The sequence below is a fragment of the Prionailurus bengalensis genome, chromosome C1 (assembly GCF_016509475.1).
Source record: "Prionailurus bengalensis isolate Pbe53 chromosome C1, Fcat_Pben_1.1_paternal_pri, whole genome shotgun sequence".
NCBI classification, from domain to species: domain Eukaryota; kingdom Metazoa; phylum Chordata; class Mammalia; order Carnivora; family Felidae; genus Prionailurus; species Prionailurus bengalensis.
In genome coordinates, this window is record NC_057345.1 from 38,838,808 (window position 1) to 38,859,343 (window position 20,536).

The following is a 20,536-nucleotide window of genomic DNA, read 5'->3' on the forward strand; positions in this document are numbered from 1 at the left end:
AGTCATCTGGCTTGACTTCACTCCTGGTCCTGGCTACCCTGGACGGGTTCCACAGGCCTCCTGTTGGCTCTAAAGATGGTCAGAGGCACATAACAATGGCTAATTTGGCCTCTCTTGTTTCTTTAGTTTCCAGAGGGGCTGAGTTTATGTCATGGGGGACTTTAATAAAAGACCAAACTCAAACTTGTCATGTCATGGTCAGCAGCCCCAGTCTATCACCACTCAACATATGTATTGCTTTAACAAGGTTAAGAGAGGATTATAAAAGAAAAAAAAAAAGGAAGCTTACAATATTTGCAATCAGAAACAAATCTAGCCATGATTTATTTTCTGGAGGTTTCTATGATGTCTTAGGAAATCAATTGTCTCTTCAGGACATAGCTCAGTTAGTGGGAAAGTCCCAATGACTATGATACTGTGGCATTCCGGACTTTCCTCATCCCCAGAAAAGTGAGTCAATATGAATCCCATCTGGGAAAGAAGACTCCATGGACCAATATTACAAGTGAAGTGATATTTATATGTAGCAGCAGCAGAAAAGGCAAAGGATTTAGAATCAGACAATTCTGAATTTGAATCCTGATTCCATCACTTATTAACTGTGCTCAAGCAGGCAGTTCACATAATTATGCTGCACTTTCATTTCTCATCTTTAAAACAGAAAAGGTGATGCTTGTCTTATGGGGTGGTGGGGGAAATTATGTGAAAAATATATGTAAAGCACTTAACACAGCTCTGGCACTTAGTGCCAGTATTTAGATACTCTCTTAATACTATCCTTCTAGTATATACCATCAAAAAGCTATGACCATTTGACAAGAGTGCCCAGGTAATTCAACAGGGGGAAAACACTCTTTTCAACAAATGGTGCTGGGAAAACCAAACACATTCAAAAGAGGTAAGCTGGACTCCCACCTCACATCATATAAAAAAATTAACTCACAAGAGTACATCTTTATGAATTTAAGTTAGGCAATGTTTTCCAAGATATATCAAAAGTACAAGCAACAAAAGGAAAAAAAAATAGGTAAATTGAATTTCATAATAGTTACATGCTTCTTTTGCTCCAAAGAACATCAAGCAGGTGAAAAGACAACCCATTTGAAAAAATATTTGCAAATCATATATCTAATAAAAGACCTTATACTCAGAATATATACTTTAAAACTCTTACAATTAAACAATAAAAAGATAAATGTAACTTAATTAAAAATGAGTAAGGAAAAAGAATTTGACTAAACATTTCTCCAAGAAGATATACAAATGGCCAAAAAGCACATGAAAATATGCTCACCATCATTCGTCATTAGCACATGCAAATCAAAACTATAATGAGATACTACTTCACACCCACGAGGATGACTATAATCAAAAGATAGGTGTGATTGGGTGGCTCAGTCGATTAAGTGCCCAACTCTTGATTTCAGCTCAGGTCATGATCTCATGGTTGTGAGATCAAGCCCTGTGTCATGATCTTATGGTCATGAGATCGAGCCCCACATTGGGCTCAGTTCTGGGCATGGAGTCTGCTTAAGATTCTCTCTCTCTCTCTCTCTCTCTCTCTCTCTCTCCCTCTCCCTCTCCCTCTCTCTCCCCCTCTGCCTTCCCTCACTCACACATGAATGCTCTCTCACTCTCTCTCTCTCTCTCAAACAAAAGATAGATAATAACAAGTGTCAGAGAGGATGTGGAGAAATTGGATGTGTCCTACATTGCTGATAAGAATGTAAAATGGTACAGCTACTTTGGAAAACATTTTGGCAGTTTCTCAAAATGTATATCCTAACACTTACCATATGACCCAACAATTCTATTTCTAAGGTTTATACCCAAGAGAACTGAAAACACATGTTTACACAAAACTTATACACCAATGCCCATAGCAGCATTATTCATAATAGACAAAAAGTGGAAACAAATGAAATAGAATGGATAAACAAATTATGATATATCCATACAGAAATATTATTTGGCAATAAAAAGGAATGAAGTACTGATACATATTACAATATGGATGGGCCTGAAAATATTATGCTAAGTGGAAAAACTAGTCAAGAAAGGGCACATACTGTACAATTCCACTTATATGAGATGTCCAGAATAGGCATATCCAAAGGACAGAAGGTAGATTAGCGGTTTCCAGAGCATGGGGGAAGGCAGAAATAGGAAGTGACTGTTAATGGAGTTTCTTTTTGGTGTGGTGATAATGTTCTGGAATTAGTGGTAATGGTTATACAACTCTGTGAATATACTGAACCCCACTAAATGATGCATTTAAAAGGTGGATATTATGGCATGTGAATTACATCTCAATAAAGCTATTATTTTATTTTTTAATTTTTTTAATGTTTTTATTTATTTTTGAGACAGAGAGACAGAGCATGAGCAGGGGATGGGCAGAGAGAGAGGGAGACACAGATTCCAAAGCAGGCTCCAGGCTCTGAGCTGTCAGCACAGAGCCCAATGCGGGGCTCGAACTCATGGACTGTGAGATCATGACCTGAGCTGAAGTTGGACACTTAACTGACTGAGCCACCCAGGAGCCCCTATTTTATTTTATTTTATTTTTTTTGATGTTTATTTATTTTTGAGAGAGAGAGAGAGAGAGAGAGAGAGAGAGAGAGAGAGACAGGCAGAGTGTGAGCAGGGGAGGGGCTGAGAGAGAGAGAGAGAGAGAGAGACAGAGAGACAGAGAGACAGAATCCAAAGCAGGCTCCAGGCTCTGAGCTGTCAGCACAGAGCCTGATGTGGAGCTCGAACTCAACGAAATGCAAGATCATGACCTCAGCGGAAATTGGAGGCTTAACCGACTGAACCACCCAGGCACCCCAGTAAAGCCATTATTTTAAAAAACCTAAGACCAGCACTCTTAACTTGATAGTGGGAATATAAAAATATTTCTGTAGGTGTGATTAAGGAATCATTGCCAAATATTCTAGTTCTCTGCACTGCAGTCCCCTTCCCTGTGGGAAGGGCATACATCTCCACCCTGTTGAATTTAGGAGTGGTCATATAACTTGCTTCGACCAAGGAAATATGGGTGGAAGTGACCCCTTCCAAATATTTTTAGAGCAAGTATATGGCTCACTGTATCTCTCCCTTTTCCCTCTGCCATGATGACCCATGTGGCAGGTGCTGCAATGTCACATATTCACTGGGCACTTACTTGTGCACAATGTTAAATAATTTCCAATTGCCAACATGTGAAAATCTATCCTAAGAGCTTTCTTTGGCCAATGGAATCTGCTATGTCCATACTTCTTAAGCAGATTGGAAGTCTGGAAGGGAATTAGCACACCCACTTTCACTCTCAGTCCTTTGCCTCCCAGAGGGATAACTCGAGGCTTATTTTCCACATTAACTTCCAGGGTTCTCCAGTTTGATTAAGTTCCAGTTGTCCTTAGTGGTAGCATGCCTCTTCTTCCTTCTCCTCCTTCTCCTTCTCCCTCTCCCTCTCCATCTCCGTCTCCCTCACCCTCTGCCTCGGCCTCTCCCTCCTTCTCCGTCTCCTCCTCCTCCTCCTCTTTCTTCTTCTTCTTCTTCGTCTTCGTCTTCGTCTTCGTCTTTGTCTTCGTCTTCTTCTTCTTCTCCCTTCTTTTCCTGTATTGCTTCCTTGCTTTGCTACCAAGGGTCTCCAGGATTATGTCCCAAATAAATTACTTGCCCTGAAATCTTTGTCTCAAGGTTTTCTTCTTAGGGTACCCAAACTAAGACACCCAGGTATGTTCCAAAGAAAGAATGCTTGGTCTGGGTGCCAGAGTAAAGACGATGTAAAGCAGGGGTGCCTGGTGGGCTCAGTCAGTACAGCATGTGACTCTTAACTTCAGGATCATAAGTTCAAGCCCCACATTGGGTGTGGAGCCTACTGAAATAATAATAATAAAATAAAATAAGATTAAAAAAAAGAAGATGTAAAGCAGAGCTGTCTCCAATCCATGTGGGACATGTACCAAAAGTGAGAAATAAGCCTTTGTTTTTTTTTTAGCTTCTGAAATTTTGGTGTCATTGTTACTTCAGCATAATGTAGCCTGTCATGACTGGTGACTTATGTACACCTTTCTCAGTAATTCTCACTCTAGGAATTTTTCCTAGAGAAATAATTAGAGATGCATACAAAAGTCTTTATATAAGAATGTTCACTGTGGTATTATTTATAATTAAATAACTGGGTACAATTTAACATATAATAGTTTTTATAAATTATAAATATAATGGAATGATTTTAAACTATGTAAAATTCCCTTTTAGAGAATATTTAATAACATTGAAAATGTTCATACTACATTCAAATAAAACAGTGTATATAGTATCATCTGAATTTTATTTTTAAAATTACATATGTATATACATGTGCAAAAAATAATAGTCTCTCTTTGCAGTCTGGTGGTTAGGAGTTTTGCTTGGATAAGAGAAAAATACTTCTTCATACTGCCTCCCTTTTATTGAAAAGGCTATAGGAGAATAAACTTTCCAGAAAGTAAAGAAGAAACTATAGCTGGATTTCTGGGTCAAATGGCTAAATAAATTCATGCTTCAATAAGCCCATTCATTCTCATCAAATAGTAATATTAGATGAAAAAAGAAATGAAAATATGTATTTGGGCTCTCTTGTGAGAGACATGTCCCCACAAAGTTGAAACGTACAGAAATGTGAAAGCTAAGTGGTCCTGAGGCGACTTGCATGCTGAGATCTGGACATAGAAGCAGGAAGTAGCAGCTGAAGTTTGCCTCCTATGGGACAACAGGAACTAACAGTACTCTGGAAGATGAGGATCAGAAACAACATCTTTTTTTTTATGTTTATATATTTTTGAGTGACATAGAGAGAGACAGACAGACAGACAGACACAGCATGAGCAGGGGAAGGGCAGAGAGAGGGAGACACAGAATGTGAAGCAGGCTCCAGGCTCTGAGCTGTCAGCACAGAGCCTGACATGGGGCTTGAACTCATAGACCGTGAGATCATGACCTAAGCCAAAGTCGGATGCTTAACCAACAGACCCACCCAGGTGCCCCTACATCTTCTGCTTAGAGCCCAAGGGTGGGGCTCTCATGTCTTGAAAGGAGCCTAGGGAAAAAATTAAAAAGGCTGCTGTAGAACTTTCTGGGAAATAGCTCCTTGCACTGCAAGCCTAGAGAGGAGGTGAGGAATATAGATGCAGGAAACAGAAACAATGTCAAGCTCTTCTGCTGACTTTTTGTCACTGGATCTGATATATCCCCACTATTTACCAGGTCCTAGACTGAGATGTGGGTAGAGTTAACAACAAAAACCACCACACAGGGAGATGTGAGCACAGTAGGGGTTGGGGGGGTGGGGCATTGGGGATGAGGAGAGAGAAAACCAGAAAATTTCCTCCTCAAAGTGCTCTTACAAATTAAAATTTCAAAATGCATGAAGAAATTAAATGCTAAAAATGATACAAAACAAAATTAACAATTATAACTTGAATTCACTCCAGATGAAACTTATTTTATAGAACAGTCAGAGATTTTAAAATAAGCATATTGAGGATGTTCAGAGAAACAAACGAAGGCATTAAAACAGAATAAGAAATTATGAAACAGAATAGGCAGAAATAAAACAAGAACAGGTGGATATGAACAAAATTAGAAATCTTGGAAATTAAAAATATATAGTCATTGAAATATTGAAAAAGACAGGGAAAAGAGTCTAGACTAGACATGGTCAAAAAGTGAATTTATAAATGCAAGTTACTTGTGGGGAACTCAGAATTAGTACAGTAAGACAAAATGATAAAAATTATGAAAAACAAATTATGAAAAACAGGCATGGTGGGCCACTTGAGAAAATCCAACAGTCATCTAATAGAAATTCTTGAAGAAGAGAGTTAGAGGAATAAGGGAAAAGTAGTATTTGAAGAGAAATTTTGCCAATAATTTCTGAGAATTAAAGAAACACATAGATTCTCAGGTGGAAGTATACTCAGAGTACCAAGCAGGGTAAATAGAAATGAATTCATATCTATTTACAGAAAAAAAAAAAATCCCACCCAAACCAAAAACAGAACATTAAGATTTTCAATCTTGAAATCTATCAAAAAAGATAAGTTATCAAAAACAATTAAATAATTGGGGCGTCTGGGTGGCTCAGTCCGTTGAGCGTCTGGCATCCATCCGCTCAGGTCATGATCTCAAGGTTTGTGAGTTCCAGCCCGCCGCGGCTCTGTGCTGACAGCTCAGAGCCTGGAGCCTGTTTCGGATTCTGTGTCTCCCTCTCTGCTCCTCCCCTGCTCGTGCTCTGTCTCTCTCTCAAAAATAAATAAACATTAACAAATTTTTTTAAAAACAAATAATGGAAGACTTCTCATCAGCAATTATGCATGTCAGAAAACAAGTTTTAAAAGTCTTCAAAGTACAAAGGAAATTTCTCAAACTAGAATTTATACCTAGCCAAACTATTAGTCCAGAGAGAAGTCAAAATAAGGACAAACATATATTAAGAGGGTTGCCTGTGGACTCTCACTAAATAGCTATTAAAGGATTCACTTTGGGGTATGTGGGTGGCTCAGTCAGTTAAGCAGCTGATTTTGGCTCAGGTCATGATCTCATGGTTCCTGAGTTCAAGCCCCATATCAGGCTCCACCTGATTGGGATTCTCTCTTTCTCTTCCTCTCTTTCTATAGCTTCCCTACTTGTGTATGCGTGTGCGCTCTCTCTCTCTCTCAAAATAGATAAGTAAATTAAAAAAAAAAACGGATTCACTTTAATAAGGTAACAGGAAATCTTGATACATAATAAGAACACAAAATTTATAAGCTGTGTAGGAAAAGTAAATTAGTTCAGTACTGTTAGTAATTCATTGTTTTTCTTTTTTGCAACAGTTTAACTGAGAAGTCTAAAATAATAATAATTAGGTGGTGACAGGACAGTGTTCAATAGGTGGTTAAAGCATGTTTACATATGGGTAACCCATTGTCTCAGCACCATACAACAACTAGTCTTTTTTTTTTTAAGTTTATTTATTTATTTGAGTTGTCTTTACTGCCAACGTGGGCTCGAGCTCACGACCCTAAAACCAAGAGTTGCACTCTCTACCAACTGAGCCAGTCAGGCACCCCAACTAGTTTATCTTTTATTCAGCTTATTATGAAGGCTAATTTTGTGAAAGGCTGTAGATTTTGTAAGAAAATATATAATCAAATGTACATCCAAAGGTAATCAGTTAAAGTCAGAAATAAAATCAATAGCATCCAAATCTGTAGATTGGGTAGGGGGAAAGCAAGTAATATATAAAACATAATACCAAAAAAGGGAGGACAAGAGAAAAAAAAATAAAATAAATGATGGACAGAAAGCACAAATATGGTAGTAGATATTTATCCAAATATATCAGTAATTATAATAAATACAAATAGATTAAATTCACCTGTCACAATACATAGATTATTGGATTTTATTTAAAAAAGATACCAGTATTTCCAAAAGATTTCCATAAAAGGGAAAAGGAGAAGGATATCTCCCTACTAATTATAAAGATAATATTAAAATTAAGATGTATTATAAGTAAGACAGTGTGGAGTTAATTCAGAGTAAGTGTGGTAGACCAATGGAATAATACAGAGACCTCAAAAACAGATTCTGTATATAGGATAATTTCTATACGACAGGCATGTAATTGCTTATAAGTGGGAGAAGGGATGCAGTAGTTGTTGTATGGTGCTGAGACAATGGGTTATCCATATGTAAACAAAAAAAAAATAAGTAAATCCCTAAGTCATATTATACAAAAGATCATTACTAAATGAGATAAAGACTCAGTATGAAATAAAACTTGACAATTCTTAGAGGTAAATACAGAAGAGTATGATATCCAGGGAAGGAAAGATTTCTTACATAAGTCACAAAAGCAAAGCAAGAGGTTGATAAATTTAACTCCATTAAATTTTTAAAAATCTTCCATGTAAAAGTACATTATTAATAAAAAAAACAAAACACCACAAGCCCCAGTCTGGGAGAAGATATTTGCAATGCATATAAGTGACAAAGTATTGATATTTGGAATAATAAAGGATTATAAATCAATAAAAAGAAACAACAAATCAATGGAAAATGGAAAAAGGATATGAAAAGTCAATTCACCAAAGAAGAAACCAAAGTGGTCAATAAACATTTGAAAAGATACTCAACCATCAGTAATCAGGGAAACAAATATTATAAAAACAATCAGATACCATTTCACATTTATCATGATGAGTGGTAAAATTTTGTAAGCCTGACAATTCCAAGTATTAAGGATTTAAGGAAATGGAAACCCTTACACTTTTCCATTGGAAGCATGTATTTGTTCAACTACCTTGGAAAGCAACTGGCCATAATTACATAGTAAATTTGAACATGCACAAAATCAAGAATTCCTCTCCTAACTATATGCCCTAGAGAAATTCTCATGGTTATACACAGGAGTAATGCACAAAAACACTCTTAGTAGCATTGCTTGCCATTATAAAAAACTGAAAATAGCCTAAATTATGATCAAAAAATGGATAAATAAATTGCAATGCAATCATATGTGGAATACTATATAGCAGTTAAAATGAATGAACCAGTAGTATATGTATCTACATGAATCAATCTGTACAATATAATAATGAGTAAGGGAAAAGTCACAGAATGCCATTTACAGTGTGACATCACTTAGAGGAATTTGTAAAAGAATACCAGTTATAGCTACTTTATTTTTATATACACAGATACGGAAAAAAATAGAATTTATTATAGTGGTTACCTGTAGAGTGAAGGGAGAAAGCTGCAATCAGTAAGAGTATAGAAAAGTCTCAACTAGATCTATAAATTTTTCAAATAGGGGACTCTGTGGCATTGATGGCTCAATATTGATATGATAAAGCCAACATGTTTGGTGGAGCAGGGAGGGCAATAAAGGCTGTTCATTATATCTCTACTCTTTTCTGTATATTCAAAATTATTCACAGTAAAAAAAATAAGAAAAGAAGATAACACAGATTATTAAGGCTTCCAAATTCCCAACCTGCACTTCTGAAAGCTCTTAGTATATGAAGAGTGGCACCATCAGATTGAAGCTCTGTGTGGAGGATGGTGGTGAGGAGTACAGACAAGCTAGTACCTTCCACTGACGGCCCCAGAGAGGTAGCAAGCCCGCTGTTGCTGCTACAGCTTCTGGAGATAGGGAATAGGGATGATATGAAAAGCAAGGGACGGTCAGTCGCAATGGAGGAAAGTGCTTTTGACATGGGATAGAAGTTGTCCAGATAATACCTGGTCTAATGGTGCTTCCCAACCTTTCCATGTCATGGCGCATATGGATATTTGTCCTGTACACTGGAGTGAGACTACCACCCTGGAGGCTCCAGTTACTCAGGTCCTACCTGTGCCCCTGAGAGGTAAGTGGATCAACATCTCACAGGTGCAAATCTCACAATAATATCACACAAAGGTAGCCTACTTGCAGTACACAGTGTGCCATGCTATACCTTTTGGGAAGCTTTTACCCAGGAGACATTTTAGATCATATCTAAAAGTAGGTAAAATTATAAACCGTTCCAAACTCTGGCAGCGCTTATTATTCTGCAATTCTGTAGCTCTTGAAAAGGAGTACACTCAGAGTCACTACTACTCTGCTTGAATTTGTGCAGCAGCAATTAGGAACAGAAAGAGCTAGCACAAAAGAACTACAGTAAACAGGGTCTAAGACATATCAAGAATCCCCTCCAATTCATACGTCTGCATCATATCAGGATGTAACAAGATGAAACTGGAATGTGGAAACAGGCAATCTGGGTTAGCACATGTGGAGTAGAATAGTACACAATTACAATGGACAGAAACCAAAGAAGGACAGAGATATTCCCTCACCAGCACCTTGCTGGGAGGGATTGGTAGGTCACATGTCACACACATGAGCCACTCTAGTTATGTTAGCCCATGATTTGAAATTTCTATATGTTAATCATGTATGCATTGAACACAGCTCATCTATAGAGCAGATTAAACATTTTTCAACCACTTAATCTCTGTTCTTCTAAAGTCCTAAACTCAAAAAGCTCTATCAGATGGAAATACGGTAAGGTCACCTGAACTGGGTAGATCCAACTTACATTTGTAGTCACTGTCTTTTACCTCAGTGACTGAGACCAGATGACTAGCCTTTGTGCTGAGATAGTGCCTGCAGAGGGCAGTTTCTCAATCTCTTTGTAAATGAGCCAGCTGGCACCCAGGTACAGCATGGCAAGCTTGGTGAGAGCCAGAGATACCATGGTATAGACATATTGGATGCCAAGATATTGAAATGCCTCCATATTTATCAGTAATTAAGCCACTCCTAGAGCCCCCAACCCTGCCATATGACCACTCTACCACATTTGCCCCTCCCTCACAATCCCATATCCCTCCAGTCCAGTAACCAAAGTGTTAATGTCTAGCACAGCAGGGGTTCACCAGCATTGCTAAATATTTTGAATGGATAAAGATGACCCACCACACCCATTCTTGAAAGCTCACTAACCCTGCTGGCATCATCATCCTCTTGGATCCCAAGAGAGAATAGCAACTTTTGTTGGCCAGTTTTGCCTCAAGTTCCCAAACCAAAATAAAATACGTCTCTGGAAAAACTAAACTACTCAACCACTCTCTAGGCTAGATGCCAGGCCTAGGGGGAAGAATTCCCATGGCCACAGCTTTGTTGGGGAACTTGAATTTCCCCTAAAGTGAGACCAGAGTTATTCTGACCTTCAGCACAGAATACCAAACCTAATCACTTTTCCAGACTAGTCCTTCCTCATAAGCCATCCTTCCTCCATTCCATGCCCCCTGCCAGGCAGCTTTCCTGCTCCCCATGATTTCGAAACTCATTTCTCATGTGACCAAGACATTTCCTTGACACTTGAGTCCATTGAAGGATCTGGGGAGAATTTGGCCCTGGAATATGTAGCAACATCAGATTATCAGTCCTGCCATCTGCAGAGTCAAGAGGAGGCAGCACAGAGCTGGGGGGTGGGGGTAGGAAATGCCTGTGAGGCAGAGAATGAAGGGAGAAGCATTGTTCATGGCACTAAGAGTTCTGCTGTTCATCCAGGGAATCAAAGGAGGAAGGCAGGAATTGCACTTGGATAGGCAAACAGGCATCGCTTTGGGAAATAAGGGAAAAGCCAAAGCAGAACGGCTGCACCTACTCACCAGGGCTGGTGATTGTCAGGAGGTCAAGCTGCCGCTGTTGCTGCAAAAGAAAACATACTATGAGATCACTAAATTGAGCAAGAGCGAACTGTGCTTAGCAGCTTAGGGTGGACACACAAAAGGGATATTCAGATACACAGAGCAGGGTATAAAGGGGAGAATGTGGTGCTTGCTCACAATTCTGCAGAGAGGCATTGCACCCTAGAGACAAAGGGAATGGATGGCTTTTTTGTTCATCCTTGTACAGTCAGAGGTGAGAGGCCTTAGAGGTCTTCCAGTCAAACCTATTTTATACCTAGGGAAAGGCCATGAGCTCATGTCCTCTGTACGAGATGCCCTTTGTTCATGCTAGCCCCACTGTTTAAGTATCTCATATCTTGGCAATCCTCTTTGCATGGGTCCCTACGTCACTGTCACCCTCCTCATATTCCTTTCTAACCAAGGCACTCCTGGGCTGGTTTATTTATTTAATTTGCTCAGCAATGCTATGACAATTTTAATTACTGATGATGAAACCATTTCTTTTCTAAATGAATCCTCATATCTTTGTAACATATAACAATCATAGCAAAAGTATCTGCCTGGTGCACTAGTCCATATGGGTGAGGCTGCTTATGTTTGTAGGCAATTGGCCCTGGCTACCCCAAGGGCTGAGGAGATCAATATCTCAGTAGGCTTGCCCCACATTACAGCATACCTACAGGAAAGCTCTGTCCTGAATTGGATGTCATGGGAACCTGAGGTTGGAGAAGTGGGTATTGGAGGCTGGGAGTGGGGCAGTGAGCAACTCTCTTAAAGACTTAAGCCAGGATTTCTTAAGCCCCAGATGACTTCTTTCTCTTTCCTACATTTGATTTTCCATAAATAGTCCCAGAAATCTGTATTTTTTTTCTCCAAAAGGGTACAAGCAAACAAGAACCATTGCTCTAGGCTACATCTCGTAGTGACTTCTGATTACCCAGTATTTCTTCTAATAGATCCTTTGCCATATTTCACCTTACCTGCATTTCCCTATTTATTTTGTCTTTCTCCAAGAATGGGGAATGGCTTATTGAAATTCTGCTTAAGCAGAAATGAGAAGGCAGAAACATTTTTTGAGTGCCAACTATAGGCCAGGCACAGTATTGGGTGCTTTGATGTGTCATGTCTTTTCATACTCTTGGCAATCCTACAGGGTTTGTATTATACAGAGAAGTGGCATGAAATTCAGAGAGGAAAATTATCTTCCAAGAGCACCTCTTCATTAAATGGAAGGGCCCGGATTAGAATTTAGTCAGTTCTAATGCTGGCCTGAAAGCCCCAAATATGACAATGTACATAAATCATTATGATGGTGCCTGATACTTAATAGGTGCTCACCTAAAAGATATTCAGTACTGATGTTGTTGTTGTTACTATAGACCACATGACCCTTGGTTTATATAAGTTACCTCTTCCTTTTTCATAGAATTATGGATACTTGGAGCTCAAAAGTCACTGAGTTTGACCTGCTACCAGGTCAGAAATCCCTTCTGCAATGGCCCCACATTGTTTGTGTCATCCCTTTTCTTGATGGGGAGTTCATTACTTCTTATCAGTTGGATAGCTGTACTTTGAGCAGGGTTAAAAGCTGCTTTCATATAACACCATTACTGTGTCTAGCTGCCTCAGCCCATGACAAGACTTTGGACATCTGAAGATCTGTGTCTTCTCTCCAGTCTAAATATGCCTAGTCCTTGTGTCCTTTCCTCATAAGACATGGTCTCAAATCTCCTCGCCCTTATGGTCTCTCTCCTCCTCTGTTTGACTTTGATCTGTCCCAGTCAAACCCTCTTCAAGATCTCTGTACCCTTTACTTCAATGACTTCTCATGAGCCTGAAAGAAGTCCCTTAAGGACTTCTCAATCAACATCACTGTTTTCCTGCCAGTTCATAACTCATTCCAGGTGACATTTCCAAGCAAACAATGCAACTCCAAGATGTCACTGACCTACATTGTGAACACACATCCTCACTCTGAAAAGAAACACACACCCACACACACGGGCTAGAAGGAATGCTGGAGCCAGACTGCCTTCCCTCCCAAACGCAGAACCAGGCCAGTGGCACAACTGGCTCAAGCTGCCATTGCCAAGGCCAACCTGTGTGGCTCAGCACTTCTCTCATGCTTGAGGAAAGAAAACAACGCGTCCTTCTATTTTTCTATAAGCTTGACTTTGTGATGACTGATGTTGGTGAAAGATTATTTATCTGAGAAGTGTCTATTTCCTAATTAAAGAGCTATCTGTAAATAGTGACTCTGTGTCCAGGGTCCAGTAGAGAAAAAGGGGAAGAAAATATGACAGGAGGCAGACAGACATGGGCTTGTGCCTTGGCTTCTCTGTGGGGTTTGGATAGTGTCCTCCATGTCTCTGGCCTCAAACTTCACGCCTGTAAAATGAAAGTGAGTGAAACACCTTCAGGGATAGGGAGTCAAGTACAACAAGGTGCCGTGCTTGTGGGCTCCCTCTTCTGGTGTAGAGACTTACCTGAGACTCCCTATGGCCAAAGCACTGAGGGCTAAAGAGCAGAGAGAGAATGTAAAAGGGACCACATCTCACTTCCCTCTCATATTGCAATTTTCAGTATCTTTCTCACTAGTTGGAGAGCATCATAAGGGCTAGAAGATGTATTATTCAGTCCATGGTATATAGTAGCGCTCAGTAAGCATTTGCTAAATTTAACTGAAGCATTCCTGGAATCCACATTATTCTTTTAACCCTCTCCCCATGCCTTTGATCATGCCATTCTCTATGCCTAATCTTTCATGACCTTTGATCTTCATGGAAGTCCTCTCTTACTGCTCAAGACGTCCATGAGGTCTTCTTTGCATGCCAACTTCCAAACCTAACCCCCTTCTTTCCTTTCAACAGAATAGTCCACACATTGCTCTTCCAATGAATCTTGTGAAACCAACCTTTTGTATCATGCTCTGTTTTAACTGTCTGTTTCTTCTGTTTCAATCTCAGGAGGTCCTTACTCAAGGGTAAGACTGTCATTCCATCTCTCTATCTCCAGTGCCAGTGCAAAGGTCTGGAAGGAATGTTTTATGTCATATGGTTCAAATGATTCAACTATTCTGTCATTCCCTCTACCACAGCCCTGTTAGGTAAGAATTAATCAGCCTGGAAAGTAACCATGCCCCTTCCTCCACAGGGCTTTCCCTCTGCCACGCCTTTAGGCTTACTTTGCCTTTATGATTTTGTTCCTACCATCTTCGCAGACAGCAATACTGGCTATCCACTTCTTGTGGGAGACTTTCCTTCTTTTACTCTCACCCACAGGATCACTGGCTCTCTTAGACTCCAACAGCTCCTACTGTCTGTACTACTGCTGTGGTGATGAATTACATCTAACCTGGTGACAAGCCCACTTAACCTACAGTTCACAGACATATGTGTGCACCACCTAGTGGCCCAAGCAGGTAAGTGTAGGCTATTGTTTAACCTGTAGCTCTTAAGATAGGATTGCAAACTCTGCCTGTTCTACATGCAAATAAAAATGGAAAAAATAAAAATAAAAATTCTTGAAGTATACTTTCAAGAATCATTGTGCAGTGGGGTTTACCTAAGAAACTGGAATATTCAAATAATTCTCTCAAAGTCCTTCAAAAATAAAAGGAATGGAATGAAAGATAAATTTTTCATTACTAAATGGCCTGCCTAGTATCATCATTTGAGAGCGCCAGTGAAAACTGTATGGCATTTGTAAAATTAGGGCACCTGATTTGTGGAATTTCATCAATAATGTATAGTGAGTTATATATAGAAAGGGGTATGTTGGACATAAAGAATTACCAAATTATAATAAGTTACCAACTGAGAGAGATAAGGGTCTTCCATATGGAAAGGATATATGATCTAACCACTTGGATGGTAGAATATGCAATGTTAGCTGGAGGAAATGAAGTCAGCTAGCTGGGCAGCAGATTTGGTAGGTCGAAGGGGCTTGCTGGCTGAGAGCTGACCAGCTGAACCACCAGCCGACCATAAGCTACTGCCTCGGGAAGGCAAGGCCTTCACATGCATGGTAGTGGTAGTGTGTGTGTGTGTGTGCATGCACACATGCGCGTGTGTGTGATGTGAGAAATGTGGAAGGAGAATGTTCCTTCTCAGGTGAAGGAATTCCATGCCTACACAGAGGGAAATGTGTCCCGTTGGGCCTGCATGGTATTCCGTGAACTTCTGGAGGAGTGTGGCATAAACTTAGAAGCTGATGTATAGACTCTGGACTGTGTATGAATCCTGAGTCCAGCCTTCCCTAGTAAAAGTGTTGCCTGTAGACATTCAGCAGAAACCCATTTCTATGCTTAACCACCATGTTGTAAATTCTGAGTCATGACTCAATAAAGTCCATGGGGGTTGGGGGTTCCAAGGTCAACAAGAACAATCTCAGCATTTGGTGCAAGCCAGGGATGGCCAGAGTATCTAGAGTGGATGCTTAAGGAATTGTCGACCAGCACACATGCTCTAAAAGTTATCTAAAAGTTATCTTTATTCTCCCATGCATACAGTCGAAGCTGTTTTGTTATCCCAATATCGTGTCACCTCTGGTCACAGATGATTGCCCTGAGGGTGGAAATATTGAAAGGTGAGTCAGTTAGAAACCTTCTCCAGGAATTTCAGACCTATTATGGGTTCTATTATTCTCAGTGAAAACTATTGTTGTCTCAAGTTGAAGAACCTATCTTCAAAAATTTTGTAATTATGGGGGAGCCTCGGTGGCTCAGTGGGTTAAGCATCCAGCTCTTGGTATCAGTTCAGGTCATGATCTCATGGCTTCATGGGTTCAAGCCCTGCATTGGGTTCTATGCTGGCAGCATGGAGCCTACTTGGGAGTCTCTCTCTCTGCCTCTCCCCCACTTGTGCTTTCTCCTCTCTCAAAATAAACAAATAAACTTAAATTTTTTTTTTGTAAATATGAAAACAATATATGCTTATTTTTATCATTTTCCAAATTTTCAGAAAATTGAGAAAGTAAAAATTAACGAAATCCCATCACTGAAAGAGAGCCATGGTTAGCATTTTGGTGTACTTTCTTGTCATCTTTCTTGCTTGTGTTTAATTTAATGAGATCATATTTATATATAATAAATGAAATACTTTTTAATTTAATGCAACATTATATTTTTTGTCCCAGGCTGAGTCTTTGTTTTGAAGTATAAAAGTGTAAGTCACATATATTTCTTGTGAAAATGAATATGTTTGCTCTTAAAACTGTGGTTTTGTTTCTAGCCCCTTTTTCAGGGAAGGTGACATTAATCAGCAAGATAATCAATAGAATACCAGCTGGTTACTTTGTTACAAGGAGGCAGTTTGAAAAGCCCAGCAACTGCAGCCTAGTGATGTAGTCAAAGTACTATGCATATGGGAGACTCTTCCAGGCAATATCCAATCTGGAAGATGTTCTTTTTTCATATCTGAAGCCCCTCTCACTGCAGTTACAGAAACTATTTTGTAGAAAGAGTTCCAGACTCCAAATGAGACAAAGGTGTGAATCCTAATTCTATCATTGCTGAGCAGTGTTATCCTAGGCATGCTACTTAAGCTAGCTGAAAATTAGGTACATCATCCATAAAGAGTGTAGACCAACTTCCAGGAGCCTAATAGGAAGGAGAAGGCATGAGAAAGAGAAAGAATCACTCTGAACATGGGCAAGGGGGAGGAAGGATACCAGGTAGAGTGGGGAGCACTCTGGTTGACAGCCAGGATTTCTGAGTGCCAGCTCCAGTTCTGGTTGAGACTTTCGGCTTCTCACCATATGGCCTACCACAGCATCTTTTTTTTTTTTTTAATTTTTTTTTTTAACGTTTATTTATTTTTGAGATGGAGAGAGACAGAGCATGAACAGGGGAGGGGCAGAGAGAGAGGGAGACACAGAATCTGAAACAGGCTCCAGGCTCTGAGCTGTCAGCACAGAGCCCGATGCGGGGCTCGAACTCACGGACCACGAGATCATGACCTGAGCCGAAGTTGGACGCTTAACCGACCGAGCCACACAGGCGCCCCTGGCCTACCACAGCATCTTAACTGGCCTCCCTGCTTCAAGTCTGGTCTCTTCCATTCATCTACATTGCAGCTGCACCTGGAGTGAACTTTCTAGAATGCACAGCTTAAAACTCATCAGGCCTCCTGCAGGAAAAAGTGTAACCATTGAACTGTTATTGGACAAGTTCCGTAACCTGGCTCCTGCCTTCTAGCTCCTGTTCTCTCAGACTCTGAGCTCCAACCACTTCTATTTCCCCAAATTTGCTATGCTCTCCCCTTTAGGCTTTTGTACAATTCCCTCTTCTTGGAACAATAATCCTACACCCAACCTGCTTTGCCTGGCTAATTCTTACTTGTTACCCAGTTCTTTTTTTTTTTAAGTTTATTTTTATTTATTTTGAGAAAGTTCGAGAAAGATACAGCGAACAAGTGGGGGAGGGGCACAGAGAGAAGGAGACAGAATCCCAAGCGGGCTCCACATTGTTGGTGCAGAGCCCAATGTGGGGTTCAAACTCAGGAACCATGAGATCATGACCTGAGCCAAAATCAAGAGTCAGACGTTCAACCGATTGAACCACCCAGGTGCCTGCCCTATTTGTTACCCAGATCTTGACTCACATACCATGTCTTCTGTAAAGTCCATCTAGACCTGCCAAGGCTGGACGGATCTTGTCCTTATGCCCCTGACCTTCCCCATCAGAGCATCATCACGCTGCATTTCCCCAGCCTATTTACTCCTCTGTCCTCTCCCTTGGTTGTGTGAGCTCCCTGCTCCCTGAAGGCAGGGGCTGTGGCATCATTCCTTCTCTCCTCTCAGGCACTAGCCCAGTGTCTGACCAATAGATATTGTTCCATAAAGATCTGCTGATCACCTGTTACCAGAATGACAGCTAGACAGGGTCTTACTGCACAGGTCATCAGAAGAGGTCTTTAGTTTTGTCTGCCTCTCTCCCAGTAGACACACTCATACACTGGCCCCAGAATTTTTCTCAAAATTCTCTCTTTCTGCCTTGGGGACCTAGGGATTGGACCACAGACAATTTGGCCTTCTTCATCTGGATGGGTAATTATGAGACTATGGTTAAAAATGGACTTTTCATTTTGGTCACGAACTGCATTGCAATTACTTCTCAGAATGAGAAAGGGACGTGGTGTTCTGGGAGCTCGGGGCTGGTTTGATGTGTGGGGTTCTGCGTGGTAGAGGAGAATAGTCGCTGATTATGTGTTCTGTTTTGCTTTCTGTGTTTCGTGCAGAATAGCTATTTGGGGAAAAGTCAGTCTTTCATGGCATAGACTGGAGATGATTTAAACAAGAGCACCAGTGGCCCTGTGCATTCTCCTGTCACTCCATAAGCTGGTCATCCTGGAGAAGACCTGAGGATCAATGCCTTCCGAAAACAGGGGGCACAGGGGCACAGACACACATTTGGAATCAGGGCTCAGGCCTCTCCTTTTCCTGAGACCCCACTGCCCTGTTTAGTTCCTCCCCTCCCCAGCCATAGCCACATTCAAGGCATCTAGGGCTCTCACACCCCCTCCCTGCCCTGCCCCCTGGGCAAAACCTGCTCCCTAGAAAAGTATTTCACGTGCCGTTGGCCTCTCTCTAAACTCGCTGCTTCTGATCTCTTATTCCAGTCTAACATCTTCACTGGCTACAGGACTGATCATTCTAAAATTAAATTTCTCCTATCTTAGACTAATTTAATGATCCGCATTGTATTTCTGATAAAGAGTAGATATCTTAGCCTTGGCATTCGAGGAGGGTGTGAAAAATCTCCATGGGTTTTATGTGCTATTTGAAAAAATGGTTTTTAAGTTTTAATATAAACTTATATTTGGAAAGCAAGCAAAAAGTTACCTATTATTTTCAGACAATAAAAGTGGGCCTAATCACGTGCGTCAGTGTCATATATAGAAGATCAACTCTCACCTGCAAGGGAAGGAAGGAGCGGGGAGAGCCAGTCACCTCTGAGGAAAGGGAACATGGATTATGAAAGTTTGGAAACAACTGTCTCAAGGCCCTGAGTTCATGCCCACATACCACCGAAGTGGGACACCTGCCTTATATTTGCCTGACCATGCTGCCCGCCACTGCCTTCCCTCCTCCCTGACCCTGACCCTACCTCTTGTCCTTGACATGGCCTTCTTCCCACTTCTTCTTATGCTAAACAACTTCTGTGCAACATGGCTTTCCCACATAGAGCTGTGCATTCACTCTTTGTCCCTTTATTGATTTATTTGTTAATTCAATAAATACCAATGGAGCGTCTACTCTGTGCCAAGCATGTTCCTGAGGTTAGGGCAAGAGCGAGACAGCCTCTGTCTTCAGAGATAGCTAATAGTGAAATGGAGAAGACAGACATATTAAGCAGATAATCATACAATATGAATTAATTTCAATTATAGTAAGTGCTCCAAAGAAAAATATGAGGTAAAGTACTATGACCAGGGTTCAAAGTATCCCTCAAGCCTCACCTGGCCCACTGGCTGATGCCTGAGTACCACCCTGAAGCATCCCCCAACTCTACCACCTTCTAGGGGAACCCTGGTGGGGGCTGAGGATCAGCCTCCCTTTGGGCACATACTCCCATCAGGATAATAAAAAATGCATTAGCCTTTTACTCAGGGAGAGAGTGAGCACCACTCAGGGTGGAAACAGAATCCCACAAGCAGGGGTTAAATTCATCAGCAAGGAGAGTGGGGTGGCAGACAAAAGCTGGGGCTGCAGTGTGAGATTGCTTCAATAGATTTCGCTGAGTGGTTTCTGCTCCTGACGCTTCCTGTTATTGGAAAAGCCAGGCATGCAAGTGGCTTTCATCCCCAGGGCAGCTTAAAGGAGCATCTTATTTCAGCCTCTGGCACATGCACAAGGCAGGGCCAGTGGAAATGGAGAGGAGCATATGAAACTGCAAAGCATTTTGGAAGTAGGATTAATAGCAGTGGTGGCTGTAGCAGCTGCCATTTGCTGAGCACTTACTACGTGCCAACGCTCACCGCCTTCTGAGCCAGGCACTGTTACCCTGTTTTTCCAAATGAAGAAGCTGAGGGTCAGGAGGTTAGGTTACTTGCTCAAGCTCCCAGCTGCTAAGTGGAAGAGCCTAGATTCAAATGGATACTGTTGACCTCTAAAGCTTGTGCTTGGTTAGCTGTGAGAGCAGTTAGTTGTGAGAAATGAGGAAAAATCTCAGCTGACTCCCAGGTTTGTAGGCAGGGGAACAGTACGAGAGCTGTGCTGGGTGAGGCGGTACAACTGGAACAGTCTCTACCTGGGGACTGGTAGAAGCTACCCCTGAAGTGGGAGTGACCTTCTGTACTTTTCCTTCATTGCGTTCACAGTTTGAAATTCTACATTTACC

The 20,536-nt window shown here is 40.9% G+C and overlaps 1 protein-coding gene across 2 annotated transcripts in view; it reads right to left on the reverse strand.

Moving 5' to 3' along the window:
* The window catches only part of AGBL4 (AGBL carboxypeptidase 4), a 1,479,620-nt gene that overhangs the window by 324,330 nt on the left and 1,134,754 nt on the right, over positions 1-20,536 (reverse strand). For both annotated transcript variants that reach the window (XM_043574931.1, XM_043574930.1), the window contains exon 6: positions 11,176-11,215. In XM_043574931.1, coding sequence (XP_043430866.1) covers positions 11,176-11,215 — 40 coding nt within the window. The remainder of the gene's footprint in view (positions 1-11,175; positions 11,216-20,536) is intronic.